This window comes from Salvelinus fontinalis, chromosome 15 (genome assembly GCF_029448725.1).
Source record: "Salvelinus fontinalis isolate EN_2023a chromosome 15, ASM2944872v1, whole genome shotgun sequence".
Taxonomy (NCBI): domain Eukaryota; kingdom Metazoa; phylum Chordata; class Actinopteri; order Salmoniformes; family Salmonidae; genus Salvelinus; species Salvelinus fontinalis.
This window is the reverse complement of record NC_074679.1, coordinates 3,222,023-3,247,601: the sequence shown is the minus strand read 5'-3', so window position 1 is coordinate 3,247,601 and position 25,579 is coordinate 3,222,023. Positions and strand designations below refer to the sequence as shown.

The window sequence follows — 25,579 nt, the reverse complement described above, 5'->3', positions numbered from 1 at the left end:
GGTAAACAGTAGAACTACAGCTGATAGCTGAGCACAGTGTTAAGTATCTCTGGTAAACAGTAGAACTACAGCTGATGGCTGAGCACAGTGTTAAGTATCTCTGGTAAACAGTAGAACTACAGCTATACCTGGTGATGCATGGAGATGGAGAGAGGAGAAAACACTATTTTTAACTGTGTGCGAGCGTGTTTCTAACTATTCTTGTGGGGCCCAGAAGTCCCCACAAGGTCAAATACTATTTCTAGGGGGTTTGGGGTCAAGGTTAGAATTAGTTTTAGGGTTAGAATTAGGTTTAGGGTTAGGATTAAAGTTTAGGGTTAGGATTAAGGTTAGTGTTAGTGTAAAGGTTAGGGGTTAAGGAAAGTATGATTCTTGTGTGTGTGTGTGTGTGTGTGTGTGTGTGTGTGTGCGTGCGTGCGTGCGTGCGTGCGTGCGTGCGTGCGTGCGTGCGTGCGTGCGTGTGTGTGTGTGTGTGTGTTATATGGGGTTTTTGCAACGTGAGAGAGGGTGAGACTAAAGAAATGTTGGTGTCAATAACCTCTGATGTTTTCGGTCACCTAAACCTAACGAGTAAGAACAGGCTCTGTAACATCGTTACCAAACTAATTAGCAGGATCATTGGTTTGAACTGAACTGACCTTTCCACCTGTATCAGACATGAGCCATATGTAAGGAGCAATCTGAGGGACTCCCAGCATACCTTATTTAAGACGCTTCCCTCAGAGCACAGACACAGACTCCCCAAGTGTAAAACTAACAGGTCTATATTGTCCTTCATGCTGGCTGCTATCAGCTGTCTCAGTCATCTCTAATTGCCTATTGCTGTATATATTGTTGGGGTGTATATTGGTCATGTGTTTTTACTAAGTGCTGCAAAACGAATAGGCCACTGGAGATAATAAATGTGTGTTCTAAATGGCACCCTATAATAAAGACTCTACAGGTGATTTAGAGGTGTGTTCTAAATGGCACCCTATAATAAAGACTCTACAGGTGATTTAGACTTGTGTTCTAAATGGCACCCTATAATAAAGACTCTACAGGTGATTTAGAGGTGTGTTCTAAATGGCACCCTATAATAAAGACTCTACAGGTGATTTAGAGGTGTGTTCTAAATGGCACCCTATAATAAAGACTCTACAGGTGATTTAGAGGTGTGTTCTAAATGGCACCCTATAATAAAGACTCTACAGGTGATTTAGAGGTGTGTTCTAAATGGCACCCTATAATAAAGACTCTACAGGTGATTTAGAGGTGTGTTCTAAATGGCACCCTATAATAAAGACTCTACAGGTGATTTAGACTTGTGTAACACATGGCACCCTATTATCCACTACTTTTGTTTTGACTGGAGCCCACAGCAGTGCACTACATAAGGAATAGGGCACCAGTTTGAGACGAAGCCATAGATGAGAGGCAGGCAGCAGTGTGTAGTTGGGTAGTGCAGACCTGTTAACTTTTATGACAGCGTGCTGAACACCTCGGGTGGCTCTCTGTAATTGCCCAGATGCATGGTTTTAATAGCACACTGGACTAGGCCAATGTTTTACTCTCTTAAAGAGAAACTTCAAACACCAGCTAGGGCATATAATCATCCCTCTTCCCCCCCCCCCCCCCCCCCCTCCCCCTCCTCCTCCTCTCTCTCTCTTTCTGAGAGTGTTGTGTCGTTGTTCGGTGGGAGGTGGTCTCCTCTAACCTTAACCCGCCAGGTGAATCTAATTACCGCGTCGGACCAGTCAGGCTCTGGGACGCACCGCCTCACTGCTTATGAACCCGACTGTTAAATTGGGGCGTTACGAAGTACGACCCCGTATGTTGAACAGCACCCGGTGTGTCTGCGTCCAAAATAGAACCCGATTCCCTATGCAGTTTACTATTGTTGACCAGGGCCCATTGGATAAAGGGTGCAGTTTAATATTGTTGACCAGGGCCTATAGGATAAAGGGTGCAGTTTAATATTGTTAACCAGGGCCTATAGGATAAAGGGTGCAGTTTAATATTGTTGACCAGGGCCTATAGGATAAAGGGTGCAGTTTAATATTGTTGACCAGGGCCTATAGGATAAAGGGTGCAGTTTAATATTGTTGACCAGGGCCTATAGGATAAAGGGTGCAGTTTACTATTGTTAACCAGGGCCTATAGGATAAAGGGTGCAGTTTACTATTGTTAACCAGGGCCTATAGGATAAAGGGTGCAGTTTAATATTGTTGACCAGGGCCTATAGGATAAAGGGTGCAGTTTACTATTGTTGACCAGGGCCTATAGGATAAAGGGTGCAGTTTACTATTGTTGACCAGGGCCTATAGGATAAAGGGTGCAGTTTACTATTGTTAACCAGGGCCTATAGGATAAAGGGTGCAGTTTACTATTGTTGACCAGGGCCTATAGGATAAAGGGTGCAGTGTACTATTGTTGACCAGGGCCTATAGGATAAAGGGTGCAGTTTTATGAAGGAACTCTGAAGATCTAAACCCCTTTTAGTCCTAGTATGTCTGTTTCTGGTCAGAGTGTGTGGTAGTCTGGGTTTGGGTGACGTCAGACCTACAGACCGTTAACGTCATGTGACTAATAGAGTTAGACCGGAAAGGATTCAATCCTAGGTGTTTACAGCGCAGGACACTGTACAGCAGACAACAGGAAAGGATTCAATCCAAGGTGTTTACAGAGCAGCACACTGTACAGCAGACAACAGGAAAGGATTCAATCCTAGGTGTTTACAGAGCAGCACACTGTACAGAAGACAACAGGAAAGGATTCAATCCAAGGTGTTTACAGAGCAGCACACTGTACAGCAGACAACAGGAAAGGATTCAATCCTAGGTGTTTACAGAGCAGCACACTGTACAGAAGACAACAGGAAAGGATTCAATCCTAGGTGTTTACAGAGCAGCACACTGTACAGCAGACAACAGGAAAGGATTCAATCCAAGGACGTGCTCCAAATACTTCAGCCAAGATCTGTAGCATTTTCCACCAAAACCGTCTCCGTGAACGTCAGGGACATTGCATCAGAAAGGCTCATTGATGTGTTTTATAACGCAGTGTTTTATATAACGCACATTGTCATTGATGTGACTGTCCAGTTCAGTGTTTTATAAACACACATTGGCATTGATGTAACTGTCCAGTTCAGTGTTTTATAAACACACATTGGCATTGATGTGACTCAGTGGTGTTGTTTGTTGTGGTGGCTTGTCGTGAACGTCCCCAGTCCCAGTACAGTACTTTAATATAACTCCAATCAGCCACTCAGCCTGCCACCCATGGTTCCCAACACCTCTTGCTCCCCCCCGGCAGCCTACACCCCCGCCACTCCCTCTTCCCGCTCACCAACACTTACAACTTCCATAAAACAAGCCATACATCTGCGGCACAGTCAGAAGCCTTGTTCCACTCTGTAAAGCGATGCCGGGAATGAAATGTAACTTTAAAGGACGTGGTGAAACAGAGAGAGAGACGGAAGCAAAACAAGTGAGAAACCAGTAGAGCATTAACCTGGTCCCAGAACTGTTCCTGCTATCAGTTAGCCTGGTCCATGACCTGTTCCTGCTGTCAGTTAGCCTGGTCCATGACCTGTTCCTGCTATCAGTTAGCCTGGTCCATGACCTGTTCCTGCTGTCAGTTAGCCTTGTCAATGACCTGTTCCTGCTATCAGTTAGCCTGGTCAATGACCTGTTCCTGCTATCAGTTAGCCTGGTCCATGACCTGTTCCTGCTGTCAGTTAGCCTGGTCCATGACCTGTTCCTGCTATCAGTTAGCCTTGTCCATGACCTGTTCCTGCTATCAGTTAGCCTGGTCCATGACCTGTTCCTGCTATCAGTTAGCCTGATCCATGACCTGTTCCTGCTATCAGTTAGCCTGGTCCATGACCTGTTCCTGCTGTCAGTTAGCCTGGTCCATGACCTGTTCCTGCTATCAGTTAGCCTGGTCCATGACCTGTTCCTGCTGTCAGTTAGCCTGGTCCATGACCTGTTCCTGCTATCAGTTAGCCTGGTCCATGACCTGTTCCTGCTATCAGTTAGCCTGGTCAATGACCTGTTCCTGCTATCAGTTAGCCTTGTCAATGACCTGTTCCTGCTGTCAGTTAGCCTGGTCCATGACCTGATCCTGCTATCAGTTAGCCTGGTCAATGACCTGTTCCTGCTGTCAGTTAGCCTGGTCCATGACCTGTTCCTGCTATCAGTTAGCCTTGTCAATGAACTGTTCCTGCTATCAGTTAGCCTGGTCCATGACCTGTTCCTGGTATCAGTTAGCCTGGTCCATGGCCTGTTCCTGCAATCAGTTAGCCTGATCCATGACCTGTTCCTGCTATCAGTTAGCCTGGTCCATGACCTGTTCCTGCTATCAGTTAGCCTGGTCAATGACCTGTTCCTGCTGTCAGTTAGCCTGGTCCATGACCTGTTCCTGCTATCAGTTAGCCTGGTCCATGACCTGTTCCTGCTATCAGTTAGCCTGGTCCATGACCTGTTCCTGCTGTCAGTTAGCCTGGTCCCAGAACTGTTCCTGCTATCAGTTAGCCTGGTCCATGACCTGTTCCTGCTATCAGTTAGCCTGGTCCATGACCTGTTCCTGCTATCAGTTAGCCTGGTCCATGACCTGTTCCTGCTATCAGTTAGCCTGGTCCATGACCTGTTCCTGCTATCAGTTAGCCTTGTCAATGACCTGTTCCTGCTATCAGTTAGCCTGGTCCATGACCTGTTCCTGCTATCAGTTAGCCTGGTCCATGACCTGTTCCTGCTATCAGTTAGCCTGGTCCATGACCTGTTCCTGCTATCAGTTAGCCTGGTCCATGACCTGTTCCTTCTATCAGTTAGCCTAGTCCATGACCTGTTCCTTCTATCAGTTAGCCTGGTCCATGACCTGTTCCTGCTGTCAGTTAGCCTTGTCCATGACCTGTTCCTGCTATCAGTTAGCCTGGTCAATGACCTGTTCCTGCTATCAGTTAGCCTTGTCAATGACCTGTTCCTGCTATCAGTTAGCCTGGCCCATGACCTGTTCCTGCTATCAGTTAGCCTGGTCCATGACCTGTTCCTGCTATCATTTGCCTGGTCCATGACCTGTTCCTGCTATCAGTTAGCCTGGTCCATGACCTGTTCCTGCTGCCAGTTAGCCTGGTCCCAGAACTGTTCCTGCTATCAGTTAGCCTTGTCCATGACCTGTTCCTGCTATCAGTTAGCCTGGTCCATGACCTGTTCCTGCTATCAGTTAGCCTTGTCCATGACCTGTTCCTGCTATCAGTTAGCCTGATCCATGACCTGTTCCTGCTATCAGTTAGCCTGGTCCATGACCTGTTCCTGGTATCAGTTAGCCTGGTCCATGAGTTGTTCCTGCTATCAGTTAGTCTGGTCCCAGAACTGTTCCTAATATCAGTTAGCCTTGTCCATGACCTGTTCCTGCTGTCAGTTAGCCTGGTCCATGACCTGTTCCTGCTATCAGTTAGCCTGGTCCATGACCTGTTCCTGCTATCAGTTAGCCTGGTCCATGACCTGTTCCTGCTGTCAGTTAGCCTGGTCCATGACCTGTTCCTGCTATCAGTTAGCCTGGTCCATGACCTGTTCCTGCTATCAGTTAGCCTGGTCAATGACCTGTTCCTGCTATCAGTTAGCCTTGTCAATGACCTGTTCCTGCTGTCAGTTAGCCTGGTCCATGACCTGATCCTGCTATCAGTTAGCCTGGTCAATGACCTGTTCCTGCTGTCAGTTAGCCTGGTCCATGACCTGTTCCTGCTATCAGTTAGCCTTGTCAATGAACTGTTCCTGCTATCAGTTAGCCTGGTCCATGACCTGTTCCTGGTATCAGTTAGCCTGGTCCATGGCCTGTTCCTGCAATCAGTTAGCCTGATCCATGACCTGTTCCTGCTATCAGTTAGCCTGGTCCATGACCTGTTCCTGCTATCAGTTAGCCTGGTCAATGACCTGTTCCTGCTGTCAGTTAGCCTGGTCCATGACCTGTTCCTGCTATCAGTTAGCCTGGTCCATGACCTGTTCCTGCTATCAGTTAGCCTGGTCCATGACCTGTTCCTGCTGTCAGTTAGCCTGGTCCCAGAACTGTTCCTGCTATCAGTTAGCCTGGTCCATGACCTGTTCCTGCTATCAGTTAGCCTGGTCCATGACCTGTTCCTGCTATCAGTTAGCCTGGTCCATGACCTGTTCCTGCTATCAGTTAGCCTGGTCCATGACCTGTTCCTGCTATCAGTTAGCCTTGTCAATGACCTGTTCCTGCTATCAGTTAGCCTGGTCCATGACCTGTTCCTGCTATCAGTTAGCCTGGTCCATGACCTGTTCCTGCTATCAGTTAGCCTGGTCCATGACCTGTTCCTGCTATCAGTTAGCCTGGTCCATGACCTGTTCCTTCTATCAGTTAGCCTAGTCCATGACCTGTTCCTTCTATCAGTTAGCCTGGTCCATGACCTGTTCCTGCTGTCAGTTAGCCTTGTCCATGACCTGTTCCTGCTATCAGTTAGCCTGGTCAATGACCTGTTCCTGCTATCAGTTAGCCTTGTCAATGACCTGTTCCTGCTATCAGTTAGCCTGGCCCATGACCTGTTCCTGCTATCAGTTAGCCTGGTCCATGACCTGTTCCTGCTATCATTTGCCTGGTCCATGACCTGTTCCTGCTATCAGTTAGCCTGGTCCATGACCTGTTCCTGCTGCCAGTTAGCCTGGTCCCAGAACTGTTCCTGCTATCAGTTAGCCTTGTCCATGACCTGTTCCTGCTATCAGTTAGCCTGGTCCATGACCTGTTCCTGCTATCAGTTAGCCTTGTCCATGACCTGTTCCTGCTATCAGTTAGCCTGATCCATGACCTGTTCCTGCTATCAGTTAGCCTGGTCCATGACCTGTTCCTGGTATCAGTTAGCCTGGTCCATGAGTTGTTCCTGCTATCAGTTAGTCTGGTCCCAGAACTGTTCCTAATATCAGTTAGCCTTGTCCATGACCTGTTCCTGCTGTCAGTTAGCCTGGTCCATGACCTGTTCCTGCTATCAGTTAGCCTGGTCCATGACCTGTTCCTGCTGTCAGTTAGCCTGGTCCATGACCTGTTCCTGCTATCAGTTAGCCTGGTCCATGACCTGTTCCTGCTATCAGTTAGCCTGGTCAATGACCTGTTCCTGCTATCAGTTAGCCTTGTCAATGACCTGTTCCTGCTGTCAGTTAGCCTGGTCCATGACCTGATCCTGCTATCAGTTAGCCTGGTCAATGACCTGTTCCTGCTGTCAGTTAGCCTGGTCCATGACCTGTTCCTGCTATCAGTTAGCCTTGTCAATGAACTGTTCCTGCTATCAGTTAGCCTGGTCCATGACCTGTTCCTGGTATCAGTTAGCCTGGTCCATGGCCTGTTCCTGCTATCAGTTAGCCTGATCCATGACCTGTTCCTGCTATCAGTTAGCCTGGTCCATGACCTGTTCCTGCTATCAGTTAGCCTGGTCAATGACCTGTTCCTGCTGTCAGTTAGCCTGGTCCATGACCTGTTCCTGCTATCAGTTAGCCTGGTCCATGACCTGTTCCTGCTATCAGTTAGCCTGGTCCATGACCTGTTCCTGCTGTCAGTTAGCCTGGTCCCAGAACTGTTCCTGCTATCAGTTAGCCTGGTCCATGACCTGTTCCTGCTATCAGTTAGCCTGGTCCTTTACCTGTTCCTGCTATCAGTTAGCCTGGTCCATGACCTGTTCCTGCTATCAGTTAGCCTGGTCCATGACCTGTTCCTGCTATCAGTTAGCCTTGTCAATGACCTGTTCCTGCTATCAGTTAGCCTGGTCCATGACCTGTTCCTGCTATCAGTTAGCCTGGTCAATGACCTGTTCCTGCTATCAGTTAGCCTTGTCAATGACCTGTTCCTGCTGTCAGTTAGCCTGGTCCATGACCTGATCCTGCTATCAGTTAGCCTGGTCAATGACCTGTTCCTGCTGTCAGTTAGCCTGGTCCATGACCTGTTCCTGCTATCAGTTAGCCTTGTCAATGAACTGTTCCTGCTATCAGTTAGCCTGGTCCATGACCTGTTCCTGGTATCAGTTAGCCTGGTCCATGGCCTGTTCCTGCAATCAGTTAGCCTGATCCATGACCTGTTCCTGCTATCAGTTAGCCTGGTCCATGACCTGTTCCTGCTATCAGTTAGCCTGGTCAATGACCTGTTCCTGCTGTCAGTTAGCCTGGTCCATGACCTGTTCCTGCTATCAGTTAGCCTGGTCCATGACCTGTTCCTGCTATCAGTTAGCCTGGTCCATGACCTGTTCCTGCTGTCAGTTAGCCTGGTCCCAGAACTGTTCCTGCTATCAGTTAGCCTGGTCCATGACCTGTTCCTGCTATCAGTTAGCCTGGTCCATGACCTGTTCCTGCTATCAGTTAGCCTGGTCCATGACCTGTTCCTGCTATCAGTTAGCCTGGTCCATGACCTGTTCCTGCTATCAGTTAGCCTTGTCAATGACCTGTTCCTGCTATCAGTTAGCCTGGTCCATGACCTGTTCCTGCTATCAGTTAGCCTGGTCCATGACCTGTTCCTGCTATCAGTTAGCCTGGTCCATGACCTGTTCCTGCTATCAGTTAGCCTGGTCCATGACCTGTTCCTTCTATCAGTTAGCCTAGTCCATGACCTGTTCCTTCTATCAGTTAGCCTGGTCCATGACCTGTTCCTGCTGTCAGTTAGCCTTGTCCATGACCTGTTCCTGCTATCAGTTAGCCTGGTCAATGACCTGTTCCTGCTATCAGTTAGCCTTGTCAATGACCTGTTCCTGCTATCAGTTAGCCTGGCCCATGACCTGTTCCTGCTATCAGTTAGCCTGGTCCATGACCTGTTCCTGCTATCAGTTAGCCTGGTCCATGACCTGTTCCTGCTATCAGTTAGCCTGGTCCATGACCTGTTCCTGCTGCCAGTTAGCCTGGTCCCAGAACTGTTCCTGCTATCAGTTAGCCTTGTCCATGACCTGTTCCTGCTATCAGTTAGCCTGGTCCATGACCTGTTCCTGCTATCAGTTAGCCTTGTCCATGACCTGTTCCTGCTATCAGTTAGCCTGATCCATGACCTGTTCCTGCTATCAGTTAGCCTGGTCCATGACCTGTTCCTGGTATCAGTTAGCCTGGTCCATGAGTTGTTCCTGCTATCAGTTAGTCTGGTCCCAGAACTGTTCCTAATATCAGTTAGCCTTGTCCATGACCTGTTCCTGCTGTCAGTTAGCCTGGTCCATGACCTGTTCCTGCTATCAGTTAGCCTGGTCCATGACCTGTTCCTGCTGTCAGTTAGCCTGGTCCATGACCTGTTCCTGCTATCAGTTAGCCTGGTCCATGACCTGTTCCTGCTATCAGTTAGCCTGGTCAATGACCTGTTCCTGCTATCTGTTAGCCTTGTCAATGACCTGTTCCTGCTGTCAGTTAGCCTGGTCCATGACCTGATCCTGCTATCAGTTAGCCTGGTCAATGACCTGTTCCTGCTGTCAGTTAGCCTGGTCCATGACCTGTTCCTGCTATCAGTTAGCCTTGTCAATGAACTGTTCCTGCTATCAGTTAGCCTGGTCCATGACCTGTTCCTGGTATCAGTTAGCCTGGTCCATGGCCTGTTCCTGCTATCAGTTAGCCTGATCCATGACCTGTTCCTGCTATCAGTTAGCCTGGTCCATGACCTGTTCCTGCTATCAGTTAGCCTGGTCAATGACCTGTTCCTGCTGTCAGTTAGCCTGGTCCATGACCTGTTCCTGCTGTCAGTTAGCCTGGTCCATGACCTGTTCCTGCTATCAGTTAGCCTGGTCCATGACCTGTTCCTGCTATCAGTTAGCCTGGTCCATGACCTGTTCCTGCTGTCAGTTAGCCTGGTCCCAGAACTGTTCCTGCTATCAGTTAGCCTGGTCCATGACCTGTTCCTGCTATCAGTTAGCCTGGTCCATGACCTGTTCCTGCTATCAGTTAGCCTGGTCCATGACCTGTTCCTGCTATCAGTTAGCCTTGTCAATGACCTGTTCCTGCTATCAGTTAGCCTGGTCCATGACCTGTTCCTGCTATCAGTTAGCCTGGTCCATGACCTGTTCCTGCTATCAGTTAGCCTGGTCCATGACCTGTTCCTGCTGCCAGTTAGCCTGGTCCCAGAACTGTTCCTGCTATCAGTTAGCCTTGTCCATGACCTGTTCCTGCTATCAGTTAGCCTGGTCCATGACCTGTTCCTGCTATCAGTTAGCCTTGTCCATGACCTGTTCCTGCTATCAGTTAGCCTGATCCATGACCTGTTCCTGCTATCAGTTAGCCTGGTCCATGACCTGTTCCTGGTATCAGTTAGCCTGGTCCATGAGTTGTTCCTGCTATCAGTTAGTCTGGTCCCAGAACTGTTCCTAATATCAGTTAGCCTTGTCCATGACCTGTTCCTGCTGTCAGTTAGCCTGGTCCATGACCTGTTCCTGCTATCAGTTAGCCTGGTCCATGACCTGTTCCTGCTGTCAGTTAGCCTGGTCCATGACCTGTTCCTGCTATCAGTTAGCCTGGTCCATGACCTGTTCCTGCTATCAGTTAGCCTGGTCAATGACCTGTTCCTGCTATCTGTTAGCCTTGTCAATGACCTGTTCCTGCTGTCAGTTAGCCTGGTCCATGACCTGATCCTGCTATCAGTTAGCCTGGTCAATGACCTGTTCCTGCTGTCAGTTAGCCTGGTCCATGACCTGTTCCTGCTATCAGTTAGCCTTGTCAATGAACTGTTCCTGCTATCAGTTAGCCTGGTCCATGACCTGTTCCTGGTATCAGTTAGCCTGGTCCATGGCCTGTTCCTGCTATCAGTTAGCCTGATCCATGACCTGTTCCTGCTATCAGTTAGCCTGGTCCATGACCTGTTCCTGCTATCAGTTAGCCTGGTCAATGACCTGTTCCTGCTGTCAGTTAGCCTGGTCCATGACCTGTTCCTGCTATCAGTTAGCCTGGTCCATGACCTGTTCCTGCTATCAGTTAGCCTGGTCCATGACCTGTTCCTGCTGTCAGTTAGCCTGGTCCCAGAACTGTTCCTGCTATCAGTTAGCCTGGTCCATGACCTGTTCCTGCTATCAGTTAGCCTGGTCCATGACCTGTTCCTGCTATCAGTTAGCCTGGTCCATGACCTGTTCCTGCTATCAGTTAGCCTGGTCCATGACCTGTTCCTGCTATCAGTTAGCCTTGTCAATGACCTGTTCCTGCTATCAGTTAGCCTGGTCCATGACCTGTTCCTGCTATCAGTTAGCCTGGTCCATGACCTGTTCCTGCTATCAGTTAGCCTGGTCCATGACCTGTTCCTGCTATCAGTTAGCCTGGTCCATGACCTGTTCCTTCTATCAGTTAGCCTAGTCCATGACCTGTTCCTTCTATCAGTTAGCCTGGTCCATGACCTGTTCCTGCTGTCAGTTAGCCTTGTCCATGACCTGTTCCTGCTATCAGTTAGCCTGGTCAATGACCTGTTCCTGCTATCAGTTAGCCTTGTCAATGACCTGTTCCTGCTATCAGTTAGCCTGGCCCATGACCTGTTCCTGCTATCAGTTAGCCTGGTCCATGACCTGTTCCTGCTATCAGTTAGCCTGGTCCATGACCTGTTCCTGCTATCAGTTAGCCTGGTCCATGACCTGTTCCTGCTGCCAGTTAGCCTGGTCCCAGAACTGTTCCTGCTATCAGTTAGCCTTGTCCATGACCTGTTCCTGCTATCAGTTAGCCTGGTCCATGACCTGTTCCTGCTATCAGTTAGCCTTGTCCATGACCTGTTCCTGCTATCAGTTAGCCTGATCCATGACCTGTTCCTGCTATCAGTTAGCCTGGTCCATGACCTGTTCCTGGTATCAGTTAGCCTGGTCCATGAGTTGTTCCTGCTATCAGTTAGTCTGGTCCCAGAACTGTTCCTAATATCAGTTAGCCTTGTCCATGACCTGTTCCTGCTGCCAGTTAGCCTTGTCCATGATCTGTTCCTGCTATCAGTTAGCCTTGTCCATGACCTGTTCCTGCTATCAGTTAGCCTGGTCCATGACCTGTTCCTGCTATCAGTTAGCCTGGTCCATGACCAGTTCCTGCTATCAGTTAGCCTGGTCCATGACCTGTTCCTGCTATCAGTTAGCCTGGTCCATGACCTGTTCCTGCTATGAGTTAGCCTGGTCCATGAGTTGTTCCTGCTATCAGTTAGCCTGGTCCATGACCTGTTCCTGCTATCAGTTAGCCTGGTCCATGACCAGAGTCCTTGGCTTTAGTAGAGACTAGTGAACCCATGGTTTTAGTAAAGACAAGATAACCCTTGGTTTTCATAGAGACTAGTGAGCCCTTGGCTTTAGTAGAGACTAGTGAGCCCTTGGCTTTAGTAGAGACTAGTGAGCCCTTGGCTTTAGTAGAGACTAGTGAGTCCTTGGCTTTAGTAGAGACTAGTGAGCACTTGGCTTTAGTAAAGACTAGTGAGCCCTTGGCTTTAGTAGAGACTAGTGAGCCCTTGGCTTTAGTAAAGACTAGTGAGCACTTGGCTTTAGTAAAGACTAGTGAGCCCTTGGCTTTAGTAGAGACTAGTGAGCCCTTGGCTTTAGTAAAGACTAACGATCCCTTGGCTTTAGTAGAGACTAGTGAGCCCTTGGCTTTAGTAAAGACTAATGAGCCCTTGGCTTTAGTAGAGACTAACGATCCCTTGGCTTTAGTAGAGACTAGTGAGCCCTTGGCTTTAGTAAAGACTAATGAGCCCTTGGCTTTAGTAGAGACTAGTGAGCCCTTGGCTTTAGTGGAGACTAGTGAGCCCTTGGCTTTAGTAAAGACTAGTGAGTCCTTGGCTTTAGTAGAGATTAGTGAGTCCTTGGCTTTAGTAGAGACTAGTGAGCCCTTGGCTTTAGTAGAGACTAGTGAGCCCTTGGCTTTAGTAAAGACTAACGATCCCTTGGCTTTAGTAGAGACTAGTGAGCCCTTGGCTTTAGTAAAGACTAATGAGCCCTTGGCTTTAGTAGAGACTAACGATCCCTTGGCTTTAGTAGAGACTATTGAGCCCTTGGCTTTAGTAGAGACTAGTGAGTCCTTGGCTTTAGTAAAGACTAGCGAGCCCTTGGCTTTAGTAGAGACTAGTAAGCCCTTGGCTTTAGTAGAGACTAGTGAGCCCTTGGCTTTAGTAGAGACTAGTGAGTCCTTGGCTTTAGTAGAGACTAGTGAGTCCTTGGCTTTAGTAGAGACTAGTGAGCCCTTGGCTTTAGTAGAGACTAGTGAGCCCTTGGCTTTAGTAGAGACTAGTGAGTCCTTGGCAGTCTTCCCAGCCTGGTGCAGGTCTACAATTTTGTTTCTGGTGTCCTTTGACAGCTCTTTGGTCTTGGCCATAGTGGAGTTTGGAGTGTGACTGTTTGAGGTTGTGGACAGGTGTCTTTTATACTGATAACAAGTTCAAACAGGTGGCATTAATACAGGTAACAAGTGGAGGACAGAGGAGCCCCTTAAAGAAGGTCTGTGAGAGGTCTGTGAGAGCCAGAAATCTTGCTTGTTTGTAGGTGACCAAATACTTATTTTCCACCATAATTTGCAAATAAATTAATTAAAAATCCTACAATGTGATTTTCTGGACTTTTTTCTTCTCATTTTGTCTGTCATAGTTGAAGTCTACCTATGATGAAAATTACAGGCCTCTCATCTTTTTAAGTGGGAGAACTTGCACAATTGGTGGCTGACTAAATACTTTTTTGCCCCACTGTATAAGCTCTACTATACACTCTCAACAATATATAAGCTCTTACACATCAAGATATAAGCCCTTAAAAATACTCTCATTAATATATAAGCTCTTATAAACACTCTCATCAATATATAATATCTAATATACACTATCATCAATATATAAACTCTTATATACACTCTCACGATAATATAAGATCTTAAATAACCTCATCAATATACAAGCTCTTATAAATACTCTGATCAATATATAAGCTCTAATATAAAATCTCATCAATATATGAGCTTTTAATTACACTCTCATCAATATATATGATATTATATACACTCTCATCAACATATATGCTCTTATATACACTCTCATCAATATATACGCTCCTATATACACTCTCATCAATATATAAGCTCTAATATACACACTCACCAATATATACGTTCTAAAATACACTCTCCCATCAATATATGAGCTCCTAAATACACTTTCATCAATATATAAGCTATTAAATACACTCTAATCAATATATACGCTCTTATATATATTCCCATCACTATATGATGTCCTATATACACTATCACAAATATATAAGCTCTTATTTACACTCGCTCATCAATATATAAGCTGTTAAATACACTCTCATCAATACATAAGCTCCTATATACACTCCCATCAATATACAAGCTCTAATATATAAACTCAAAAATAAACTCTCACCAATATATAAGCTCTTATATACACTCTCATCAATACATTTGCTCCTATATACACTCTATTCAATATATAAGTTCTAAAATGCACTCTCATCAACATATATGCTCTTATAGACAATCTCATCAATATATAAGCTCCTAAATAAACTCTCATCAATATATAAGCTCCTAAATACACTCTAACCAATATATACACTCTTATATAAACTCTCATCAATATATGAGCTCTTATACACACTCTCCTCAATATACACTCTCACCAATAGATAATCTCTGATATACACTCTCTTCAATATAAAAGCTCCAATGTACACTCTCAACAATTTATGAGCTCTAATATATACTATCATCAATATATAATCTATTATATACACCAATCAATATATGAGATCGTACACTCTCCTCAATATATACGCTCCTATATACACACACTTATCAATATATAAGCTCCTAAATACACTCTCATCAATATATAAGCTATTATATATAATCTCACCAATATATAAGCTCTTATATACAATCTCACCAATATATAAGCTCTTATATACACTCTCATCAACATATAAGCTCTTATATACACTCTCATCAATTAATAAGCTCTTATATACACTCTCATCAATTAATAAGCTCCTATATACACTCTCATCAATTAATAAGCTACTATTTACACTCTCATCAATATATAAGCTCTAATATACACACTCACCAATATATAAGTTCTAAAATACACTCTCCCATCAATATATGAGCTCCTAAATACACTTTCATCAATTAATAAGCTCCTATATACACTCTCATCAATATATAAATTCTAAAATACACTCTCTCATCAATATATATGAGCTCCTAAATACACTTTCATAAATTAATAAGCTCCTAAATACACTCTCACCAATATATAAGCTTTTATATACACTCTTTTCAAAATATACTTATATACTGTAAGGCTCTGAGTCGGAGTGTCCTTTCCTCTCACCTGTCAGGTCTCGGCCCTGGAAAGGATCTTCAACGTCGGAGACCATCGAACGAGCCGTGCTGTCACACTCTGGGGTCTGGTACCTGTCACAGAGCGAATGACAGGCAGAGAGAGAGAGAGAGAGAGAGAGAGAGAGAGAGAGAGAGAGAGAGAGAGAGTCTGTCTCCTACCTTCCCTTGACCTCAGTGATACAACAGTAAGGAGAGACAAGAGAGTACCTCAGAGATAAAACTACATGATTTAAAAAGATTGACATGAGCGAAAGACCACAATGTGTGTTTGTGAGAACACAGGCCTGTAGAAGAACAAAACGACCTCTGTTGTCATACTACATTTCACAAGACAAGAGGCTCTGCCAACTGCCTCTTAGACACTCTCTCTCTCTCACACCAGGAATGTGAATTAAAGGTTACACCAGTAACGCTACAGGATAAATGGTGTTGTGTTCAGGAGGAGACGAGTCCCACTTAGAAACATGTTGTTTAGCTTCAGTTAATTAAGAATGATCCCGTGCCATTCTCACAATGATTGTGAATGTCAACCATACAGAAATGGATCACGTCGTTAGTAAACAAGACTGTGTGTGTGTGTGTGTGTGTGTGTGTGTGTGTGTGTGTGTGTGTGTGTGTGTGTGTGTGCGTGCGTGCGTGCGTGCGTGCGTGCGTGCGTGCGTGCGTGCGTGCGTGCGTGCGTGTGTGTGTGTGTGAATTGTATGTTTCTGAGTGTTACTAAAAGGAAATGTACATGTGTCTCTCATTTAGTTTTTATACAAGAGATTCTCTTTTTTTTGGTCAGAGTACCAAGACGGAGTGTGTGAAGCGTGACTGTGTTTTAAAACAGAGTGTTTGGAGCGTGACTGTGTTCTAAAACAGAGTTTCTGGAGCGTGACTGTGTTCTAAAACAGAGTGTTTGGAGCGTGACTGTGTTCTAAAACAGAATGTTTGGAGCAGGACTGTGTTCTAAAACAGAGTTTTTGGAGCGTGACTGTGTTCTAAAACAGAGTGTGGGGAGGGTGACTGTGTTTTAAAACAGAGTGTTTGGAGCGTGACTGTGTTCTAAAACAGAGTTTCTGGAGCGTGACTGTGTTCTAAAACAGAGTGTTTGGAGCGTGACTGTGTTCTAAAACAGAATGTTTGGAGCAGGACTGTGTTCTAAAACAGAGTTTTTGGAGCGTGACTGTGTTCAAAAACAGAGTGTTTGGAGCGTGACTGTGTTCTAAAACAGAGTGTTTGGAGCGTGACTGTGTTCTAAAACAGAGTGTTTGGAGCGTGATTGTGTTCTAAAACAGAATGTTTTGAGCGTGACTGAGTTCGAAAACAGAATGTTTCGAGCGTGACTGTGTTCTAAAACAGAATGTTTTGAGCGTGACTGTGTTCTAAAACAGAATGTTTCGAGCGTGACTGTGTTCTAAAACAGAATGTTTTGAGCGTGACTGTGTTCTAAAACAGAATGTTTGGAGCGTGACTGTGTTCTAAAACAGAATGTTTGGAGCGTGACTGTGTTCTAAAACAGAATGTTTCGAGCGTGACTGTGTTCTAAAACAGAATGTTTCGAGCGTGACTGTGTTCTAAAACAGAATGTTTTGAGCGTGACTGTGTTCTAAAACAGAATGTTTGGAGCGTGACTGTGTTCTAAAACAGAATGTTTGGAGCGTGACTATGTTCTAAAATAGAATGTTTGAAGAGTGACTGTGTTCTAAAACAGAATGTTTGGAGCGTGACTGTGTTCTAAAACAGAATGTTTGGACCGTGACTGTGTTCTAAAACAGAATGTTTGGAGCGTGACTGTGTTCTAAAACAGAATGTTTGGAGCGTGACTGTGTTCTAAAACAGAATGTTTGGAGAGTGACTATGATCGAAACCAAAGTGTTTGGAGCGTGACTGTGTTCTAAAACAGAGTGTGGGGAGAGTGACTGTGTTCTAAAACAGAGTGTTTGGAGCGTGACTATGTTCTAAAACACAATGTTTGGAGTGTGACTGTGTTCTAAAACAGAATGTTTGGAGCGTGACTGTGTTCTAAAACAGAGTGTTTGGAGCGTGACTGTGCTCTAAAACAGAATGTTTGGAGCGTGACTGAGTTCGAAAACAGAGTTTTTGGAGCGTGACTGAGTTCTAAAACAGAGTGTGGGGAGAGTGACTGTGTTCTAAAACAGAGTGTTTGGAGCGTGACTATGTTCTAAAACAGAATGTTTGGAGCGTGACTGTGTTCTAAAACAGAATGTTTGGAGCGTGACTGTGTTCTAAAACAGAATGTTTGGAGCGTGACTGTGTTCTAAAACAGAATGTTTGGAGCGTGACTGTGTTCTAAAACAGAATGTTTGGAGCGTGACTATGTTCTAAAACAGAATGTTTGGAGAGTGACTATGATCTAAAACAAAGTGTTTGGAGCGTGACTGTGTTCTAAAACAGAGTGTTTGGAGCGTGACTGTGTTCTAAAACAGAATGTTTGGAGCGTGACTGTGTTCTAAAACCGAGTGTTTGGAGCGTGACTGTGTTCTAAAACCGAGTGTTTGGAGCGTGACTGAGTTCTAAAACAGAGTTTTTGGAGCGTGACTGAGTTCTAAAACAGAGTTTGGGGAGAGTGACTGTGTTCTAAAACAGAGTGTTTGGAGCGTGACTATGTTCTAAAACACAATGTTTGGATTGTGACTGTGTTCTAAAACAGAATGTTTGGAGCGTGACTGTGTTCTAAAACAGAGTGTTTGGAGCGTGACTGTGTTCTAAAACAGAGTGTTTGGAGCGTGACTGTGTTCTAAAACAGAATGTTTGGAGGGTGACTGAGTTCGAAAACAGAGATTTTGGAGCGTGACTGAGTTCTAAAACAGAGTGTGGGGAGAGTGACTGTGTTCTAAAACAGAGTGTTTGAGCGTGACTATGTTCTAAAACAGAATGTTTGGAGCGTGACTGTGTTCTAAAACAGAATGCTTGGAGCGTGACTGTGTTCTAAAACAGAATGTTTTGAGCGTGACTGTGTTCTAAAACAGAATGTTTGGAGCGTGACTGTGTTCTAAAACAGAATGTTTGGAGCGTGACTGTGTTCTAATACAGAATGTTTGGAGCGTGACTATGTTCTAAAACAGAATGTTTGAAGTGTGACTGTGTTCTAAAACAGAATATTTGGAGCGTGACTGTGTTCTAAAACAGAATGTTTGGAGCGTGACTGTGTTCTAAAACAGAATGTTTGAAGCGTGACTGTGCTCTAAAACAGAATGTTTGGAGCGTGACTGTGTTCTAAAACAGAATGTTTGGAGAGTGAGTGAGTTCTAAAACAGAACGTTTGGAGCGTGACTGTGTTCTAAAACAGAATGTTTGGAGCGTGACTGTGTTCTAAAACAGAATGTTTGGAACGTGACTGTGTTCTAAAACAGCATGTTTGGAGCGTAACTGAGTTCGAAAACAGAGTTTTTGGAGCGTGACTGAGTTCTTAAACAGAGTGTGGGGAGAGTGACTGTGTTCTAAAAAAGAGTGTTTGGAGCGTGACTATGTTCTAAAACAGAATGTTTGGAGCGTGACTGTGTTCTAAAACAGAATGTTTCGAGCGTGACTGTGTTCTAAAACAGAATGTTTCGAGCGTGACTGTGTTCTAAAACAGAATGTTTTGAGCGTGACTGTGTTCTAAAACAGAATGTTTGGAGCGTGACTGTGTTCTAAAACAGAATGTTTGGAGCGTGACTGTGTTCTAAAACAGAATGTTTGGAGCGTGACTGTGTTCTAAAACAGAATGTTTGGAGAGTGACTGAGTTCTAAAACAGAACGTTTGGAGCATGACTATGTTCTAAAACAGAATGTTTGGAGCGTGACTGTGTTCTAAAACAGAGTGTTTTGAGAGTGACTGTGTTCTAAAACATTATGTTTGGAGCGTGACTGTGATATAAAACCGAGTGTTTGGAGCGTGACTGTGTTCTAAAACAAAGTGTTTGGAGCATGACTGTGTTCTAAAACAGAGTGTTTGGAGCGTGACTGTGTTCTAAAACATTATGTTTGGAGCGTGACTGTGATATAAAACCGAGTGTTTGGAGCGTGACTGAGTTCTAAAACAGAGGTTTCGGAGCGTGACTGAGTTCTAAAACAGAGTGTGGGGAGAGTGACTGTGTTCTAAAACAGAGTGTTTGGAGCGTGACTGTGTTCTAAAACAGAGTGTTTGGAGCGTGACTGTGTTCTAAAACAGAGTGTTTGGAGCGTGACTGTGTTCTAAAACAGAATGTTTGGAGCGTGACTGACTTCTAAAACAGAGTGTGGGGAGAGTGACTGTGTTCTAAAACAGAGTGTTTGGAGCGTGACTATGTTCTAAAACAGAATGTTTGGAGCGTGACTGTGTTCTAAAACAGAATGTTTGGAGCGTGACTGTGTTCTAAAACAGAATGTTTGGAGAGTGACTGTGTTCTAAAACAGAATGTTTGGAGAGTGACTGTGTTATAAAACAGAATGTTTGGAGCGTGACTGTGTTCTAAAACAGAATGTTTGGAGCGTGACTGTGTTCTAAAACAGAATTTTTGGAGCGTTACTGTGTTCTAAAACAGAGTGTTTTTAGCGTAACTGAGTTCGAAAACAGAGTTTTTGGAGCGTGACTGAGTTCTTAAACAGAGTGTGGGGAGAGTGACTGTGTTCTAAAACAGAGTGTTTGGAGCGTGACTATGTTCTAAAACAGAATGTTTGGAGCGTGACTGTGTTCTAAAACAGAATGTTTCGAGCGTGACTGTGTTCTAAAACAGAATGTTTTGAGCGTGACTGTGTTCTAAAACAGAATGTTTGGAGCGTGACTGTGTTCTAAAACAGAATGTTTGGAGCGTGACTGTGTTCTAATACAGAATGTTTGGAGCGTGACTATGTTCTAAAACAGAATGTTTGAAGCGTGACTTTGTTCTAAAACAGAATGTTTGGAGCGTGACTGTGTTCTAAAACAGAATGTTTGGAGCGTGACTGTGTTCTAAAACAGAGTGTTTGGAGCGTGACTGTGTTCTAAAACAGAATGTTTGGAGCGTGACTGTGTTCTAAAACAGAATGTTTGGAGAGTGACTGAGTTCTAAAACAGAACGTTTGGAGCGTGACTATGTTCTAAAACAGAATGTTTGGAGCGTGAATGTGTTCTAAAACAGAGTGTTTGGAGAGTGACTGTGTTCTAAAACAGAGTGTTTGGAGCGGGACTGTGTTCTAAAACAGAGTGTTTGGAGCGTGACTGTGTTCTAAAACAGAATGTTTGGAGCGTGACTGAGTTCGAAAACAGAGTGTTTGGAGCGTGCATGTGTTCTAAAACAGAATGTTTGGAGCGTGACTGAGTTCTAAAAAAGAGTTTTTGGAGCGTGACTGAGTTCTAAAACAGAGTGTGGGGAGAGTGACTGTGTTCTAAAACAGAGTGTTTGGAGCGTGACTGTGTTCTAAAACAGAATGTTTGGAGCGTGACTGTGTTACAATACAGAATGTTTGGAGCGTGACTATGTTCTAAAACAGAATGTTTGGAGCGTGACTGTGTTCTAAAACAGAATGTTTGGACCGTGACTGTGTTCTAAAACAGAATGTTTGGAGCGTGACTGTGTTCTAAAACAGAATGTTTGGAGCGTGACTGTGTTCTAAAACAGAATGTTTGGAGAGTGACTATGATCGAAACCAAAGTGTTTGGAGCGTGACTGTGTTCTAAAACAGAGTGTGGGGAGTGTGACTATGTTCTAAAACAGAATGTTTGGAGCGTGACTGTGTTCTAAAACAGAATGTTTGGAGCGTGACTGTGTTCTAAAACAGAATGTTTGGAGAGTGACTGAGTTCTAAAACAGAACGTTTGGAGCCTGACTATGTTCTAAAACAGAATGTTTGGAGCGTGACTGTGTTCTAAAACAGAGTGTTTTGAGAGTGACTGTGTTCTAAAACATTATGTTTGGAGCGTGACTGTGATATAAAACCGAGTGTTTGGAGCGTGACTGTGTTCTAAAACAAAGTGTTTGGAGCATGACTGTGTTCTAAAACAGAGTGTTTGGAGCGTGACTGTGTTCTAAAACATTATGTTTGGAGCGTGACTGTGATATAAAACCGAGTGTTTGGAGCGTGACTGAGTTCTAAAACAGAGGTTTCGGAGCGTGACTGAGTTCTAAAACAGAGTGTGGGGAGAGTGACTGTGTTCTAAAACAGAGTGTTTGGAGCGTGACTGTGTTCTAAAACAGAGTGTTTGGAGCGTGACTGTGTTCTAAAACAGAGTGTTTGGAGCGTGACTGTGTTCTAAAACAGAATGTTTGGAGCGTGACTGACTTCTAAAACAGAGTGTGGGGAGAGTGACTGTGTTCTAAAACAGAGTGTTTGGAGCGTGACTATGTTCTAAAACAGAATGTTTGGAGCGTGACTGTGTTCTAAAACAGAATGTTTGGAGCGTGACTGTGTTCTAAAACAGAATGTTTGGAGAGTGACTGTGTTATAAAACAGAATGTTTGGAGCGTGACTGTGTTCTAAAACAGAATGTTTGGAGCGTGACTGTGTTCTAAAACAGAATTTTTGGAGCGTTACTGTGTTCTAAAACAGAGTGTTTTTAGCGTAACTGAGTTCGAAAACAGAGTTTTTGGAGCGTGACTGAGTTCTTAAACAGAGTGTGGGGAGAGTGACTGTGTTCTAAAACAGAGTGTTTGGAGCGTGACTATGTTCTAAAACAGAATGTTTGGAGCGTGACTGTGTTCTAAAACAGAATGTTTCGAGCGTGACTGTGTTCTAAAACAGAATGTTTTGAGCGTGACTGTGTTCTAAAACAGAATGTTTGGAGCGTGACTGTGTTCTAAAACAGAATGTTTGGAGCGTGACTGTGTTCTAATACAGAATGTTTGGAGCGTGACTATGTTCTAAAACAGAATGTTTGAAGCGTGACTTTGTTCTAAAACAGAATGTTTGGAGCGTGACTGTGTTCTAAAACAGAATGTTTGGAGCGTGACTGTGTTCTAAAACAGAGTGTTTGGAGCGTGACTGTGTTCTAAAACAGAATGTTTGGAGCGTGACTGTGTTCTAAAACAGAATGTTTGGAGAGTGACTGAGTTCTAAAACAGAACGTTTGGAGCGTGACTATGTTCTAAAACAGAATGTTTGGAGCGTGAATGTGTTCTAAAACAGAGTGTTTGGAGAGTGACTGTGTTCTAAAACAGAGTGTTTGGAGCGGGACTGTGTTCTAAAACAGAGTGTTTGGAGCGTGACTGTGTTCTAAAACAGAATGTTTGGAGCGTGACTGAGTTCGAAAACAGAGTGTTTGGAGCGTGCATGTGTTCTAAAACAGAATGTTTGGAGCGTGACTGAGTTCTAAAAAAGAGTTTTTGGAGCGTGACTGAGTTCTAAAACAGAGTGTGGGGAGAGTGACTGTGTTCTAAAACAGAGTGTTTGGAGCGTGACTGTGTTCTAAAACAGAATGTTTGGAGCGTGACTGTGTTACAATACAGAATGTTTGGAGCGTGACTATGTTCTAAAACAGAATGTTTGGAGCGTGACTGTGTTCTAAAACAGAATGTTTGGACCGTGACTGTGTTCTAAAACAGAATGTTTGGAGCGTGACTGTGTTCTAAAACAGAATGTTTGGAGCGTGACTGTGTTCTAAAACAGAATGTTTGGAGAGTGACTATGATCGAAACCAAAGTGTTTGGAGCGTGACTGTGTTCTAAAACAGAGTGTGGGGAGCGTGACTATGTTCTAAAACAGAATGTTTGGAGCGTGACTGTGTTCTAAAACAGAATGTTTGGAGCGTGACTGTGTTCTAAAACAGAATGTTTGGAGAGTGACTGAGTTCTAAAACAGAACGTTTGGAGCATGACTATGTTCTAAAACAGAATGTTTGGAGCGTGACTGTGTTCTAAAACAGAGTGTTTTGAGAGTGACTGTGTTCTAAAACATTATGTTTGGAGCGTGACTGTGTTCTAAAACAGAATGTTTGGAGCGTGACTGTGTTCTAAAACAGAATGTTTGGAGCGTGACTGTGTTCTAATACAGAATGTTTGGAGCGTGACTATGTTCTAAAACAGAATGTTTGAAGCGTGACTTTGTTCTAAAACAGAATGTTTGGAGCGTGACTGTGTTCTAAAACAGAATGTTTGGAGCGTGACTGTGTTCTAAAACAGAGTGTTTGGAGCGTGACTGTGTTCTAAAACAGAATGTTTGGAGCGTGACTGTGTTCTAAAACAGAATGTTTGGAGAGTGACTGAGTTCTAAAACAGAACGTTTGGAGCGTGACTATGTTCTAAAACAGAATGTTTGGAGCGTGAATGTGTTCTAAAACAGAGTGTTTGGAGAGTGACTGTGTTCTAAAACAGAGTGTTTGGAGCGGGACTGTGTTCTAAAACAGAGTGTTTGGAGCGTGACTGTGTTCTAAAACAGAATGTTTGGAGCGTGACTGAGTTCGAAAACAGAGTGTTTGGAGCGTGCATGTGTTCTAAAACAGAATGTTTGGAGCGTGACTGAGTTCTAAAAAAGAGTTTTTGGAGCGTGACTGAGTTCTAAAACAGAGTGTGGGGAGAGTGACTGTGTTCTAAAACAGAGTGTTTGGAGCGTGACTGTGTTCTAAAACAGAATGTTTGGAGCGTGACTGTGTTACAATACAGAATGTTTGGAGCGTGACTATGTTCTAAAACAGAATGTTTGGAGCGTGACTGTGTTCTAAAACAGAATGTTTGGACCGTGACTGTGTTCTAAAACAGAATGTTTGGAGCGTGACTGTGTTCTAAAACAGAATGTTTGGAGCGTGACTGTGTTCTAAAACAGAATGTTTGGAGAGTGACTATGATCGAAACCAAAGTGTTTGGAGCGTGACTGTGTTCTAAAACAGAGTGTGGGGAGCGTGACTATGTTCTAAAACAGAATGTTTGGAGCGTGACTGTGTTCTAAAACAGAATGTTTGGAGCGTGACTGTGTTCTAAAACAGAATGTTTGGAGAGTGACTGAGTTCTAAAACAGAACGTTTGGAGCATGACTATGTTCTAAAACAGAATGTTTGGAGCGTGACTGTGTTCTAAAACAGAGTGTTTTGAGAGTGACTGTGTTCTAAAACATTATGTTTGGAGCGTGACTGTGATATAAAACCGAGTGTTTGGAGCGTGACTGTGTTCTAAAACAAAGTGTTTGGAGCATGACTGTGTTCTAAAACAGAGTGTTTGGAGCGTGACTGTGTTCTAAAACAGAATGTTTGGAGCGTGACTGAGTTCTAAAAAAGAGTTTTTGGAGCGTGACTGAGTTCTAAAACAGAGTGTGGGGAGAGTGACTGTGTTCTAAAACAGAGTGTTTGGAGCGTGACTGTGTTCTAAAACAGAATGTTTGGAGCGTGACTGTGTTACAATACAGAATGTTTGGAGCGTGACTATGTTCTAAAACAGAATGTTTGGAGCGTGACTGTGTTCTAAAACAGAATGTTTGGACCGTGACTGTGTTCTAAAACAGAATGTTTGGAGCGTGACTGTGTTCTAAAACAGAATGTTTGGAGCGTGACTGTGTTCTAAAACAGAATGTTTGGAGAGTGACTATGATCGAAACCAAAGTGTTTGGAGCGTGACTGTGTTCTAAAACAGAGTGTGGGGAGCGTGACTATGTTCTAAAACAGAATGTTTGGAGCGTGACTGTGTTCTAAAACAGAATGTTTGGAGCGTGACTGTGTTCTAAAACAGAATGTTTGGAGAGTGACTGAGTTCTAAAACAGAACGTTTGGAGCATGACTATGTTCTAAAACAGAATGTTTGGAGCGTGACTGTGTTCTAAAACAGAGTGTTTTGAGAGTGACTGTGTTCTAAAACATTATGTTTGGAGCGTGACTGTGATATAAAACCGAGTGTTTGGAGCGTGACTGTGTTCTAAAACAAAGTGTTTGGAGCATGACTGTGTTCTAAAACAGAGTGTTTGGAGCGTGACTGTGTTCTAAAACATTATGTTTGGAGCGTGACTGTGATATAAAACCGAGTGTTTGGAGCGTGACTGAGTTCTAAAACAGAGGTTTCGGAGCGTGACTGAGTTCTAAAACAGAGTGTGGGGAGAGTGACTGTGTTCTAAAACAGAGTGTTTGGAGCGTGACTGTGTTCTAAAACAGAGTGTTTGGAGCGTGACTGTGTTCTAAAACAGAGTGTTTGGAGCGTGACTGTGTTCTAAAACAGAATGCTTGGAGCGTGACTGACTTCTAAAACAGAGTGTGGGGAGAGTGACTGTGTTCTAAAACAGAGTGTTTGGAGCGTGACTATGTTCTAAAACAGAATGTTTGGAGCGTGACTGTGTTCTAAAACAGAATGTTTGGAGCGTGACTGTGTTCTAAAACAGAATGTTTGGAGAGTGACTGTGTTATAAAACAGAATGTT

At 44.2% G+C, this 25,579-nt stretch overlaps 1 protein-coding gene across 5 annotated transcripts in view; it reads right to left on the bottom strand.

The window, feature by feature from the left end:
• Positions 1-25,579, bottom strand: part of smoc1 (SPARC related modular calcium binding 1) — a 272,407-nt gene that overhangs the window by 43,997 nt on the left and 202,831 nt on the right. For all 5 annotated transcript variants that reach the window (XM_055862443.1, XM_055862442.1, XM_055862444.1 and 2 more), the window contains one exon: positions 15,295-15,377. In XM_055862443.1, the coding sequence (XP_055718418.1) occupies positions 15,295-15,377 (83 nt within the window). The remainder of the gene's footprint in view (positions 1-15,294; positions 15,378-25,579) is intronic.